Source organism: Brachyistius frenatus, unplaced genomic scaffold (assembly GCF_029030835.1).
Source record: "Brachyistius frenatus isolate BFR_SWC_R1_liver_20210118 unplaced genomic scaffold, ASM2903083v1 Contig_19, whole genome shotgun sequence".
NCBI classification, from domain to species: Eukaryota; Metazoa; Chordata; class Actinopteri; family Embiotocidae; genus Brachyistius; species Brachyistius frenatus.
In genome coordinates, this window is record NW_027210618.1 from 909,750 (window position 1) to 924,755 (window position 15,006).

At 38.6% G+C, this 15,006-nt stretch overlaps 2 protein-coding genes across 3 annotated transcripts; both read left to right on the top strand.

Annotated features, from left to right (window-relative positions):
- Window positions 1-7,863: 7,863 nt before the first annotated feature.
- Window positions 7,864-10,998, top strand: LOC138619037 (troponin I, slow skeletal muscle-like). Its single transcript, XM_069695210.1, has 5 exons — window positions 7,864-7,906; window positions 8,043-8,174; window positions 8,780-8,869; window positions 9,019-9,192; window positions 9,578-10,998. Exons 2-5 carry the CDS (start codon window positions 8,064-8,066, stop codon window positions 9,662-9,664), a joined length of 462 nt encoding a protein of 153 aa, XP_069551311.1. The 5' UTR covers window positions 7,864-7,906; window positions 8,043-8,063; the 3' UTR covers window positions 9,665-10,998.
- A 363-nt stretch (window positions 10,999-11,361) lies between these two features.
- Window positions 11,362-14,939, top strand: bpgm (2,3-bisphosphoglycerate mutase). Of its 2 annotated transcripts, none has more exons than XM_069695211.1 (3): window positions 11,362-11,467; window positions 11,949-12,572; window positions 13,054-14,939. In XM_069695211.1, exons 2-3 carry the CDS (start codon window positions 11,972-11,974, stop codon window positions 13,227-13,229), a joined length of 777 nt encoding a protein of 258 aa, XP_069551312.1. In that variant the 5' UTR covers window positions 11,362-11,467; window positions 11,949-11,971; the 3' UTR covers window positions 13,230-14,939. The 2 variants fall into 2 exon arrangements, with proteins under 2 accessions (XP_069551312.1, XP_069551313.1); XM_069695212.1 differs by lacking the exon at window positions 11,362-11,467 and adding an exon at window positions 11,585-11,851.
- Window positions 14,940-15,006: the final 67 nt, after the last annotated feature.

The following is a 15,006-nucleotide window of genomic DNA, read 5'->3' on the forward strand; positions in this document are numbered from 1 at the left end:
AACTCTCTTTATTAACTCTTGACAGTGCATTTAATGTGGTAGATCATACACAAAGCATATCAAAGGAAATCTCAACTGATTCAGTACATAAAGTTGAAATAACTGCACTGGGAGGACTATTTATAAAGTGACAGGGACCCCAACCTTCTTTCCTCTGAGAGCTACTTTGACAAAATAAAAGTGTCCGAGATTTACTCATGTTTAGTAACATTTATTCACAGAGCAAATTGATACTCAACAAACGCATACTCCACCAGGAGTTTGTGAGCTGGTTGAGTATGTATTGGAAACACCTGGACTAAAGTCTGCTGTGATACTGAGAGATTCATCAACTCTGAGAAAAATGACCATATTTTTAATCCTCACTTTTCACAATAACTGTTTATGAAAACCAGGGTGTGGCTAATGTTTGGGAAAAGATAGTGATCATTGCAAATGAACGAATGTTTGAGCTCAGGCAACTAAACATCAGGTTAGGAATGTAGCTGTTATGTGTGTGTCTGTGACGGGAAAGAAACTCCGGTCTGATGCTGAAGACTCTGACGCACATGTTCATACCAGCCCGACTTCCACACCCTTAGTTTCCACCTTGCTACATTTAGGCCACATTACTTCCTGCATTGGAACAGAATAAGGTGAGAAATTGTCGGCTGGTCTTCCAGGGAGTGAAGGTGTAAGGTAAAAATCCAATTGATGGCATTATGGGATATGTAGGATCAAGAGTTCTTGGAGCTTCATTATATTTCCAATTCTTTTTTTATTTTCAACTAAAAGTCTGGACATGACTACATCTTACACATCAGTTTTGACAATTCTCTTCCTGAGAGGTTCCTAACTTTATTCTAACACCAAATCACTGCGGTCCTTTAAAGCATATGTTAAGAGTAATCTAAAAATAACATTTGACCTAAGGTCACTATTCTAGTTTAATTATTGATCCATCTACCCATCCTTATGTGAGGGCATGAGTCGCAGTTGTTTGACTGAACATTTGACTCCCTGTTGCAACATTGACGCAGATTGAAGTCTGGCTGGCTCAGTTTACAAACCATCACACTCCCATGAACACCTGTCCGTGTTCCTCTACTCGCCTAAATAAAAACCGGACTAACCTTTGGCTTTGTTCTTACCTCCAAGGTGGTCTTGTAATGTGTTATCAGGCAACAATGGTCTGTCATCACACAGATATAGCAGAATAGTGATGAATGTACAGCATGGCAGATGGAGGGTGTGTACTGAATATTAAGCTGCTTCTAGCTTTTTGTAATGAGGTGTTGAAACATGAACAAGGCAATGACAGTATTTTTTTTATTAGTAAGACCTGCAGTTGTGGCTGCTAGGTATGCATACATGGGAATGGGGATAAAATCCATCAGTCTCAGCTGGTGACACTATTTGATGCCTATAGATGGACAACTTGTCCAGCTCACACTTAACCCTCCTGTTGTCCTCAGGTCAAAATGACCCGCAGCTGTGTTCAACCAAGTTCCATTTTATTTCTATATTTTTATATTTTTTGGGATCATTGGTCATCATTCTTTAAAGAAACCCTCACAGCCTCCTTGTCACCAATGATCCCCAAAAAATATGAAAATAAAATAGAACTTGGTTGAACACAGCTGCGGGTCATTTTGACCCAAGGACAACAGGAGGGTTAAACTGTGCTGTTTGTTCTATTAATAAAGACGCAGAACAAGTGAATCCTGACACTCTGTGTTGATCTCTTCCTTCTGTTTCACTCCTAAACAACTTGATCCAAACTTTAACAAGCCGACCCTGGTTCAAATGTGAATGTGTGACACTGACCAAGCATGAGGCTAGTCACCTCTTTAAACGCTCACTGTCACTTCCACTAACAGGTGCTGCAGAAACCTTGTAAGATACCCAAATGTCTGAGCCCACGTGTGAACTTTTATTACCTCCTTTCCTCTTTGAATATTGTGGGCTGCTATGTTCACCAGTAAATGTCACTGTGTGGTGGGCCGAGAGTAGCAGTAGCACAGGCAAAGCTCTATTTTAGTGAGCGATTCACATTTAGCACCGACACTATAAATCTGATTGATTTTTTTCTCCATCGTCTCTCAGAAAGTCGATGGTGTCTCCCCCACACACACCTTTCTTCAGATTTGACCTGCGTCTCAAAGAGCTCTGGATTCAACTAGGTACAGATTTTCATACTTATATATATTTGGTATGATGTTTATGGTGATGCTAAATTCTGTGAATGACTTAATGTACTTTAGTGTGTTAAAACAACTACTAACAGTTGATATTACTATCTCTACTTCAGAGTCGTGTCTTGACCTTTGTTGGTTGGCTGGGATATTGTTATTGATTAACATTGACAACAAGTTGAACATTGTCAACTTACATGCCTGTGGATTATCTGGTCATTCACCTTTTTTGTCACCTATGCAGAAAATCTCAGCAGTTATTTTAACACATGCACAGCCTAAGCTCTCTGAAACTTAACATATGACATAAACCAAGTGCCTTTAAATAATTGGGCTTAGAGTATTTTTGTGTTATTTGAATTTGAAATAACCAGTCATTATTTTTGCTATTTTAATTGGATTCTGCATGAATGAGAAGAACAATATATAAATAAAAATATATCTACATCTTTCTTTGATTACCTAAGAAAGTAGGCAAAATGCAACATGATGAATGCAAAATGTGAATAACGACAGAACAACTAACATTTAACCTCCTTGGCATTGCACCACAGGGAGACATTTATGGGAGGGTATAATAAATAACTTTGTGAACCCAGCTTTAATGGGCCAATGAATGTTTGGACTGGGCGAAATACTTTGACAGAGAAAGTCAAAGAGATGATCAATCTACAGGATACAGCTCAACTGAACAGGTGTTAAAGGTGCAGAGAATTTATCATGTTGCATCAAGTACCTGATGATTCAAATTTCCAAGTTTCACATTTTAATTTTCTTTTACTTTTCCAATTCTATTGTGGGAATCAAAGACAATCATGGCTGATGCGTAAGTCTTGACATTACTGGCTTAATTTTGTATTCTTTAAAAAAACATATTGTATATCATCTGTAAAACTATGAGTAAATTATACGTTTTGTTTTATATCATTTCAGATATTATACAATTTTTTCATTTTAAAGAATTTAACTTGTGTGTACAACTTTGTATAAGCCTACTCTTGTACAAAAAAGTAAATGTTAGATTTCAAAGTTGGGCAACAAGGTCATTTGTAAGGAAACAGCATACAGTGTGAACAGTATCCAATAACATCAGAAAAGGATGTTATGTGTGCTGAGAGTTGCAGTAAATATACAGTTTGTATGATCTTTGCATATGAAGTATGTTTAAATATCTTCTTAAAGTGTTTATCATTCTCATAGTCAGATCTTATCATGTAACATGATTAAGAATTCTGGTGTTTTTGTGGTCTAATTGGTCAAGAGAGGCTAACCAAATTTGAAAAAATGTCCCTTTCATCTACTTATTTGTTTTTCTCCCTCAGATTAGACTGCTGCCAGTCGCTACTCAGATGCTGCAGGCAGAGAGATGAAGGATAGAGAAGCTGCTCTGGCAGAGAGAGTCCCTCCTCTAAATCAGTCTGGTCTGTCTTCGCAAGAGTTGCAGGTTTTTCCATTTAATTCTCCATCCATCCTATGTACCCACTTTATCCTAAACAGGGTCGCGGGGGGGGGGGGGGGGGGGCTGGAGCCAGCTCACTTTGGGTGAAGTACACCCTGGACGGGTCGCCAGTCTATCACAGGGCCAACACATAGAGACAGACAGAAACAACAAAGCCCATTCTCGCTTTCATTCACACCTAAGGGCAATTTGTAGAATCACCAATTAAGTTGAGATGCATATTTTTGGATGGTGGGAGGAAGCCGGAGTACTGGAAAGAACCCACGCAGGCACAGGGAGAACATGCATACTCCGCACAGAAAGATTAAGAAATATACAGTTTATATGAGCTCTGCATATGGATGCCCAGATTCAAACCCGAAACCTTTTCGCTGTGAGGCAACACTGCTAACCACTGCACCACTGTGCCGCCCAGTAACCATTCAATTATGATATTTTTAAGAATATTTTTCTCTCACAATGCACAACCTCTTTCTATTTAAATTAATGTAATATTCCAATACCACAAGAGGGTGTCTTTTTGTTATATACAAGACCTACGCAAAGACTTGCACCACAAGATTGATGTTGTAAACATATTGGCCTAAAAGTTTACAAAAACAACCAGGAGGTGAGCTGCTCAACAAGGAATAGCCAGAAAAAGATGTATGAGCGGAAATGTTTTCAGGTTACTGCATCCAATGTCTTTATGAAGACAAGGTTAACCGGGAACAAACAAATGAATAAATACTGGTCTCCTGTGGCAGCACTGCGATCACTGCTGTTCTCCTTTAAACCTGCCGTGACTCATTTTCTGGCCTCAAGGGGGCGGCCCAGTATAATATAATAAAAAACAATAAGTCCAATATTCACTCTACTATAGTTCAGTTTTAAAGTTCAGTCTACAGTTACCTCCTGAGGGAAATATGTTTTACTCTTTAGCTGCTAAATGTTTCACACTTTAGAGCTCTCTCATTAATAATGTTCTGAAAGGGTGCAACAGATTCAATTCATAATTTTCTGTAGGTTCAAAACTACAAGAGACAAGAGATTTGTCACATTTCTTTATATTGTCATGTGATATTGTAAAATTTCAGTTATAGCTGCTTTGAAAATACACTCGCTGACTTTGCCATAGCACCAAACAGTACCTGCAAACATTTTGGAACTCAACACGGTTCACAATTGTGTTTTACAACATCAACAGAAAGCTGGGAGCAAATTGGAAAATCTGCAATTTGTCTGTGAGCACAGGAAGTGCCACACTGAAACCCATGGCATTTTAAATATGAGTCAAACATCCCATTATTCAACATGCTTCAACCAAGATACGTCACTGCCATAAATTATCGACAGCTTTTTTTTTTAAGCCATATAATTATTGCACTGATATAATGAAACACACAATCTCTGACAGTGACATTTATATTCTATAACAATGTTAGCCCAATAATAAATTGGATCAATATATCAAAAAATGGGGTGTGACACAATCATGAGGTTCACTGCCAACAAAACAGATAGTACTTCCTAATCACTGATTGACTGACTGAATAAAAATACAAATCTGCTTATATGTTAAAAAACATGTTGTGTAAAGTGGTCTTGTATTCCTAAATTTCTCTCACAACTGCAAACTTTAGAGGAATTTAAAATATCTATGAAGTACTGCAGACTGTAGACCATTATCAAAAGCAAAATCTGTGCAACTACTTAAAAAAAACAAATCTTAACTCAAGGCACTCTTACAAGCTTTTTCAAAACCTTTAATTACTTTTCTAATGATCTGAGTGAAGCTGCTGAGCAAAATCGCAAGATTTGTTTTCAGAAAAATCGAATAAAGTTTTTATTTTATTTAAATTACTCAAAAAATTCTAAGAATAATTACAAGTATTCAAATTTGTAAATCCCAATGTTCATAAATTAATTTTGAAGTGGACACGTGAACTTGTGAAGGAGGAATTTAAGAAACCTGCAAGCTTCCCTCTTCATTGTGTTTGTTAATACGTGAATAGCTGTGAGGCTAAAACACTGGCTGAATGACAACAACAATCCTTTCTATAAGATGATCCCCGGACAGATTTAACACATGAATATAAAGATCACTGAGATTCAGAGTAAATTCAAGAAGCCTAACCTAAAGAGAGTGAAGATGTCAGCTGACGCCATGCTGAGCGTCCTGCTGGCCTCCAAACACAAGGAGTCCTTCGACTTCAAGCCCCACCTCAAAACAGTGAAGAGGGAGGAAGAAAAGGTAAAGAAAAGGAGTAACGGCTACTTTTATTCAAATTATCTGTTTTATCTGGGCTGTTTGTCCATGACATGTTCTGTCAGCAACAGAAGAACGAGGTTACTGACTGGCGTAAGAACTGTTTGCAGCAGTTCTCTTCTGCAGCCTTATGATGGCAGCATAATTATTTCCAATCATCACAAAGCTGTGAGCTACCTCAGTGTCTTATGTTGACTGTGGACAAATATTGTCACCATTGTTACTCCTAAATAAGCAACTACTAATGTGTAATCTATTGTGATAAAATGCCATGTAATTGGCCACGCATTCAAAATGCATTGGTTATTAAATATAAAAATTAAATAGTATGATGTCTTTGTTGAAGCTATTGCAGAGGCAGTATGTTATATTTATATTTGGTTTATGGACTCTGCAGCAGTAGTCTCTCATTAAAAAGACAACAATTCTGCCTTTGTTTTTCGCCATTGTGTAATCCAATAATCACTTTGGACTGTATATGGGACCAGCTGTAATTAAACACGTATAACATTCAGACTTCACCCTCTCCTCATAAGCAAGGAGACAGAGACACTAAGAAAGCATCAGAAGGTGGACAGTCCGAGTAAGAATTTTCACACCTCATCCATGTGGGATACGAGAGACGCTGTGCAAGAATGGCGAGGACAGGGGTCTATTTTAGTAAGCCACTCACATGAGCGCTGGAATCTATATATCTGCCCTCTTTCATCCCTTCTCGTCTCAGAAAAAGACGCCTGTGAGTATTTGTCACTTTCTGTGTAAGGTAAGGACTTTATTTTGAAATAATAGAGCATGAAGAGATGATAGAGCAAATCAAGGCTTTTTATAACAATATTCCTGGTAGAAATTGTGTCTCAACTGCATTCATAAGTATTGAAAAAAAGCAGGGCTGAAAATGTTCCTTTAAAACAGTACTTATGTTACGCTCCCTACATGCGAGTCAAGAAGGAGATTCTTTTTTCCAGGTTTGAGATCTGCTGGTTTCCTCTAATCTTCAACAGACGTCCAAGTTGAAGTTATGAACACAACAGTGTAGATTTGATTCATGTTTTTTAATTTTACAAGACCGGACCTCCTTTATGTGTGTCTGTTTTACTTGTCAGATAATTATATTTTTTTGGCTTTGTTTTAGAAAGTATTGTTTTAGTCACAGTCTTGACCTTTCAACAATGTCATACATTGTGTGTGTCCTCTGCTATGTTTCTACTGTACAACCAACGGCATACTATTAGCTTTCAAAACAAATCTGATGAAAACGGATGGTTAGTTTTGTTTCTTTTGTTTTATCCTGTTCACAGTAAATGAGTTGAGATTGGTGCACATTTTCTTTTTCTTTCGTTTGTTCTATTTACAGATTTAAGAAGGACAACACAGAACTGAAACCATGTCTGAAGCGTAAGTACTCATGAAGTTTCATCACACCAAAATTCACATTCAATATGTGAGATTCAATAATGTAACACAATGCATCTTTTCTCTATCTTCTTGCATTATGGACACTTCCTTCCTAAATGGATAGGCCTCAGGTGAGTTGAAAGTTTAAATTTTGATGTCTGCCATGGGACTTAAAACTAGGCACTCTGGCAGTTTTCTTGGAGGTTTCCAGCACTTTAACTCTGCTCATATATCTTGATTTTTTTTTTTATGGAACTGACTGACTTCATAATCCAAATAGCAGAATTATATGTGCCACGAATTTCAAATTTTCAAGACAGAGGATTTAAAAACTTGAAATAGTATCAGAATAAACTATGATAATATGATATGATAAAAAAAAAAAACATGGCTTTGAGTTTGTTCAGTTAAATGTTAGTAAGGCAAAAAGGTTTGCCAGTGTTTAGACTGCATCTGTCACTTTATTCAACACGAAATAAAAGCCTACAGAATCGAACTAACATTACTGAATTTGTTGCATAGTCTTATATATTTGAAATGATTTGGCAGAAATCTAAGTGACATGTACTCTGTCATCTTTTTCAGAAAGCAAAGCCAAAAATTTCTGCATCTCGCAGACTCTTCTTGAAGGTATTTTATGTCTCACAGTGTGTTAGTCTTGGATGGTAATGCCGTAAAAACCTTGCACAGGAATCTATTTTTCTTTAGTTTGCTGTAAACTACACATTATGTGCTTGACTGGGGTGTAATTCTGTGTGTGTGCCAGACCAAACTCATAAAGAAGGCCATGGCGATGCTGGAGAGTGAAAAGCAATTGAGAAAAGATGAACGAGAGAGGACCCTTGCTGAGAAAGTGCCAGGGCTCAAAATGTCTGGCCTGTCATTGCAGGACCTACAGGTACATTTATCACGAAAGTATTTTAAGTTACAAAAGCAGGTTTTTGGTTGTGGCAGACAAATAAACAAAGTCAACATAAAAATCACATAACTGTCTAAACACCCAAACGCCACTTTTTCCCACCTACTTCGTGTCATATCTGGTCGCAGCAACTAGTTTTGGTTTATTTACAGAGGTTTTTCGAGATCGGTCACTGAAACTTCTGCTGCATAATCAAGGCGACTGCAATTTAGCTCGCTGTGCTCAAAGCATTGACTTCAACAGCAAACTTCAATAGCAATGTCTCTTTCCAACAACAATGTCGCAGTTTGTCAGAAATGACTGATTATGCGCAGGTTTTAAGGGACCTTTAAAAAAAATGCTTCCAATAAAATCTATTCACAGTAAAGCCCTTCAATCAACATGTGAATAATACAAATAAAACATGCCACATGTATTTTTATAGATTAATATTTCTGTATATTTTATAAACAAATATCTGCACATACACGTTTCACTGTCTCCTAATATTGTTTCTCGCCATGTCAGAGTTTCTATGAAATGACCGCGACCAGTTACAGTTCACATTTCAAGGAGTCTTATATTTTAAAGGTTTCTGTCCACAGACTCTTTGCAAAGAGCTACACCAGAAAATTGATGTGGTTGATGAAGACCGCTATGATATTGCTGCTAAAGTGACAAAAAATGACCGGGAGGTAAGTCATATTTGAAAATTACCATCTGAGCTCTATCCTTTTTTTTATTTTAAGCAGCTTTATGGGACACAAATGCACCCAGCATTCATTGGTAATTTAAAATTGGAAGGTAATGTTAAGGATGGGTTTGTTATTTGTGTTGGAAAAAGATACAGGACCTGTCTCAAAAGATCTTCGAGCTGAAAGGCAAGATGAAGAGACCGGCCCTGAGGAGGGTGAGGGTGTCAGCTGACGCCATGCTGGGAGCTCTGCTGGGCTGTAAGGTCAAAGAATCTGTGGACTTCAAGGCCAACCTCAAGACTGTGAAGAAAGAGGAAGAGAAGGTAAGAGCAGCAGGTGTATTAACATATCACTGTGAGTGGTGTCAGTTCAATTTAATTCACTCTTACTTGGGAGTCACCAGTACGAGCAAGTATAGGGAACACTTTTATGACAAATGATGTAAATTTCTGGCATGTTAACTAAAACAAGTTCAGATTCTGCCTAAAATTAAACCGTGTTAAACCTGAACTGGTGAAATCCTCCTCAGGACACAGTTCAATAGCGTGTGGGTCACTAATATTTAGTGAAGCAAATGAATTCTTATACCAATTTGACGTTAAGAAGTACTGTATGTATCCCCATCTTCCCCCAGCCCAAAATGATCTCAAGTACTTGTGTTTTAGTTGCAGTAAACTGATTCAAATGTTCTGTGCTATCCCCCCACAGAAAGAGGAAGTGACTGACTGGCGTAAGAACGTGGATGCCATGTCTGGTATGGAGGGCAGGAAGAAGCTTTTTGATGCTGGGCAGTAGATGTGAAGTGAATATCTCTGTGAAGATGTTTGCTGCTCTAAATCAGATGGAACCAGTGAATCATGTTCACTTTACAATGAGAGGGAAATGAAGACCAGTTTAAGTGCAAATTCCAGCACAGTTTATGTTTCAAGTGTTTGTATAACTGGCAAGCGTGAACATAGGATAATACTCTATGAATACATATTGTTTATTTGCATCATGCATTATAAAAACATATGTATTTATGATATTAGAGCACTTCATCGCTCTTGTAGATTGTAGCATTTTACATATGCATGAATATACAGCACCACTGTTGGTTGTCAATGTCATTTCAGCAATATTGCCTTGATTTCTGATGTCTTTTATACACAAGAAGTCACTCAGTACTCACAGGAAACGCAGATGGCCTTATAGCAATGAATCCTTATCGCCATCATATGTACTTTGCCCATATTGACTTAAAAAGCTTATCCTCCTTTGTTAGTGTGGATTGATAAAGAGAATGAATACACATTCCAGGGGCAGCTACTGTAGAGGTCAGCTGTTCATGGAGTCACTTCTAGAGGTGAGCATCCTTAAAAATGAATGTGGTATTAAACTTAGACATTATGAGCAAAGCAGTGTTATGATTTGTGTATCAAATAATAAAATGCAGCTATTCCACATTGTTCAGAATACTTTAGCTCTCCTTACAGCACTGAAGTACGTCTGATGTATATCATCATGAATGTGAGTTTGCTATACCGTCTCTGGCGTCAGGCTTCAAATAAGAAATATTTTCACTATCAATTAAATTATCGATTATTATCCCAATCAACAGATTAGTTGCTTGATGTTTAAAATGTTAGAAAATGGGGGAAAAACGTCAACCAATGCAGTTTAAATTGTTCGAATTTTGTACTGATCAACAGTTACATAACAATATCGGATATTTTAAAATTTAACTTGTCAAGTAGTCATCATGTAATCTAAAGCAGACACATGATACCTGGTTTTATCCATAAACAATTTCTCAGTTGCCTACGTTTCACATAAAATGCACACATGTGCTGCTGTTTGGTGGGAGTTCAAGCATAGTGGCCTCCATGAGGGGAGAACGTTGTTCAGAAATGACCTCTCTTGCCATTTGGGGTTAAGCTGTTCCCCTCAGGCTGAACAATTACACTTTGGGGTTGAGACTTGATATTTGGTCAAGGTTATGTTAAATCTGAAGAGAATAAATGTAAAAAAAATTTAAAAAAATCTGTATGTTGTTTTTGACTGATAAAGTGTGTACATGTGAAAAGACGCAGCAATGATGAAAGCAGGTTTTCAACAACATAAAGAGTATAACCCCTGTAATCCATACTGTACCCTACCAACATATATATATATATATTTAAACTGTTAAAAAGTCAACAGTAGTTAAACGATACTTTTTGCTGTTTAGAAATTTCACCATAGTCATGATTTTGTCATTTTTCTCCACACCTGAATTGTTTCAGTGTCCTCTCTCAGCGCTACTTCTCTAACAAACAGCATGAAGCCCACAGTTCAAAACGTCATCGGTCCGGTCGACACTTCCTGTTCCGCTCCTCTCCTCCTCCTCCCTCCACGGTGTGTGAGCGTGTTTGACCGTTACTTCTACTCCTAATATGGGCATAACACCCGCCAAAGGTACCGCCCATAATGTGATATCAAGCACTCGGATTGGGAGTCCGGAATGTCAATCATTACCGTTGCGGGGGAAGAGTGGACGTTGCTGTGTGCGTGCGCCTGCAGATTCCTGTCAACATTGAAGCAGCTCCATTTGAGCCGGATTCAAAAGCCCATACGGGGGTAAGGCGATATTTTCACTATATCCTAGTCATTTCCGGAAGAGGTTGTCATGTGTCTTTTAATTCTTTCTTTTCGTCCTGTCTTTATCTCGGTCTGAGTGGCCGTAAAGGCACCGTCCGGTCACGTTCACCCATCCTCACAGGTTAGCTAAGGAGCTTTCCAGCAGCATCCAATAAAATATGTGCACATGGTAGTTAAAGTATTCTCACCTGTTATTTTGTGTCGAGCCTATTAATAAGGATAGTTTATCTAACAGCCTCCAGCCGGTCTCTTTTTTAAGATAACCCCTTAACCTTTTGCTGGGACTGCCTCCAACAAGTCCCTGCTCCTGGTTTCAGTCTGTGACCAAGTGAAGCTGCACACACTGTAAACTGGAGATTACTGGTAGTCTGTTTACATTTTTGTAATATTTTCCACTTCCTATCATCATCATCATCATCATCATCACACTTTTATGTCACTTTCTGTTGAATATGTACAGGTTTCTGCTGCGAAGTGCTTCGGATGTCCAAGTACAAACTCTTTCTGCTGAGGCATGGCGAGGGCGCCTGGAACAAAGAGAACCGGTTCTGCAGTTGGGTCGACAAGAAGCTGAGCGAGGACGGGGTGGAGGAAGCTCGGGCGTGCGGCAGGCTTCTGAGGGAGCGGGACGACAAGTTTGACTTGGTGTTCACCTCCATACTCAGCCGCTCCATCCAGACCGCATGGCTGGTGCTGGAGGCTATGGGTCAGGAGTGGGTCCCCGTCATCAAGTCCTGGAGGCTCAATGAACGCCACTACGGTTCCCTGATTGGACTCAACAGGGCAGAGATGGCTCTACAACATGGAGAGGAAAAAGTGAAGTTGTGGAGAAGGAGCTATGACATCACTCCACCCCCGATTAACGAGTCCCACCCTTACTACTTGGAAGTCTACAATGACCGCAGGTACACCATGTGTGACGTGCCGGTGGAGAACCTTCCCCGAGCTGAGAGCCTGAAGGAGGTGCTTGACAGGCTGCTGCCATACTGGGACAACACGGTGGTCCCAGAGATAAGGAAAGGCAGGACTGTGCTCATTTCTGCTCATGGAAACAGCTGCAGGGCCCTGCTGAAGCACCTGGAAGGTACGACACCGAACTGACCCGGGCTGTTATAAACGGTGCTCTCTGAGCTTTTGTCTTTGTGGGCTGAATGCATTCAGTTGAAATCAGCAGCTGCCCCCTCTACAGGCTACCGTTTCTAGTCATCAGCGTCATTGAATTGGGAGGGGCATATTTCAGTTCCAGAAATGGAAGGCTGAACTTGTGCAAAAAGGCCAGAGAGTTTATGTTACATTTGGCTGCGGCCATGAAATCCATGCTGACCTTTTATCACACTCGTAAGCTTTGGGGGCTCCATGTGCCACAGACCACTCAGCAGCTTAACACATATTGACTGTTACTGTAGATAATAATGTGAAGCACAGGATACATACAGGCTGGAAGAAACTGATATTTCTAATAAGAAACTCATTAATGTCATTACGTTGCACTTATTCAAAACGAAAGATTCCGGTTGTGGAGAGACTGCATAGCATGATTTTAATATTACAATTTCTTCCAACAGGTATATCGGATGCGGATATTGCCGGTGTGACTTTACCCACTGGGGTACCCGTGCTGCTTGAGCTGGATGAAAACCTCAGGCCCTTGAAACCTCGACAGCTGCTGGGAGACCAGGCAAAGATTGAGGCAGCCATTAAAAAGGTGGAGGACCAGGGAAAAGCCAAACCATCAACTTGAACACATTTAAACTGTCTGCAAGACTTAACATTAGCTCTGCTCCTGTTGGCTGTGTGCACTTTAAAAAAAACATTTTTTTTATCAGGTATGGTGAAGGCCCAACTCTTCAGCAGACTGAAATAGCCAATTATCTAACAGTAGACAATAACAAGAACAGATTGTTGTTAGTTAGATTTAAAGAATAGGTTAGCATCTTGCACTCAAGTTATTGTATGTGTGATAGTGGGCCTGACCTGTGTGTGTGTGTCAGGTCAGACCGGTTGCACTGGGGAAGATAAAAAAAAAAGTTGTACTGAAAATGTGTCGGCACTGTGCTGAATTATTTTGTGTAACACAAGGAAGCCTTTGCTCTATACCTTATTTCTAAATGAATCAACCTTGACTTCTGCCTGTGTGGTAACTATTTATTTATTCGCTCAGTGACTCTGCCTTGCAGATTTGTGGTAATGTGAAGCTGAATAATCTTGAAACGTGTATCCTTTCTGTCCAAAGTGTGTTTTTCTGTTACATTGTTCAGCTTTAGGAATATTCCCTTCGATTTTAAACATGTGCCTTTGGTGTTATTTCAGTTACTTAAGAAAAAAAAGAAGCTTTTTATAAGTAGAGGATCAAACAAGTCTATATTTTAGAGTAAAAGCACTCCGTTACCAAACAAACATTACCTCGTACAATTTGATAGCCAGGCTGTTCATTCCAACAATTGGGTAAATTGAGTCACAGAATTGCTGTAAATATGTGAAGCCACTAAAATATCATGCATATGAGTCACTCATACTTTAAAATGGCCTACTCAGTAAGTAAGACAGCTGAATCTGTTTTTCTGTGAGGGTTTTACAGTATATTAACATTAAGTGTACATTAAAACACTGTGGCTTACAACCATGGATACATTGGTATGATAACTGGTTGATGCTTTGTACTTTTGGGGGAATTTTATGAGGATTTCTTTGAAACGTATCCCCTTCTTAATTAAATCCAACAAATGTGAATGGTACTTGCCATTATTTTATGTATATATATCTATATATATATATGCATTTAAGTGTCAAATATAAGCACTATTTTGTTCATTGATATTTTTTTTAGTTCTAAATTATTCTCAAACATGCCTGATGGTGCTTATTTAATGTCAAAAACATGGAGGAAAATGTTACAAACGGTCTCCAAGTTATGTTTAATAGCAGATCTTGACATGTTTTTCTGTTTGTTGAACACGCTACTAAACTATGTTTTATGTTGTTGTATGACGTCTGTTGTGTGTAGATGTGAAGCACAGTATGTTGTTTGTCTGCCACTGTTATTTTGTACACTGACTGAGGTCAACAGGTGAAAGGGACAAATTAAGAAGATGCATTTGCAGACATTAAAGGGTAGATAACACTGATATGTTTATAATTTCATGTATGATTAATTAATGTATTCCCTGCTGTTCTCACCTTTGGATTTGCATGACAAAATAACCGCCGCAAACTAAAAACACACCTCTTTACCTTGAATAGGAGAACTTTAGTAACGCTTAAAATGGCACTTACTTATAGAACTTTGTAGTTTGGCTTTCTTGAATAAATGGTATTTTCTTGATTCTTGTTGTTCTGGGTTTTGTACCCTCATGGTTGAAATGCACTTATTGTAAGTCGCTTTGGATAAAAGCGTCAGCTAAATGAAATGTAATGTAAAATAAAAGGGAATTCAGACTTTCCTAAACAATGATCATTCTTTCTGTTATGGTTCATTTTAAGCTTTGTTTTATCAGATAGTTCATCATCTGACATCAGGA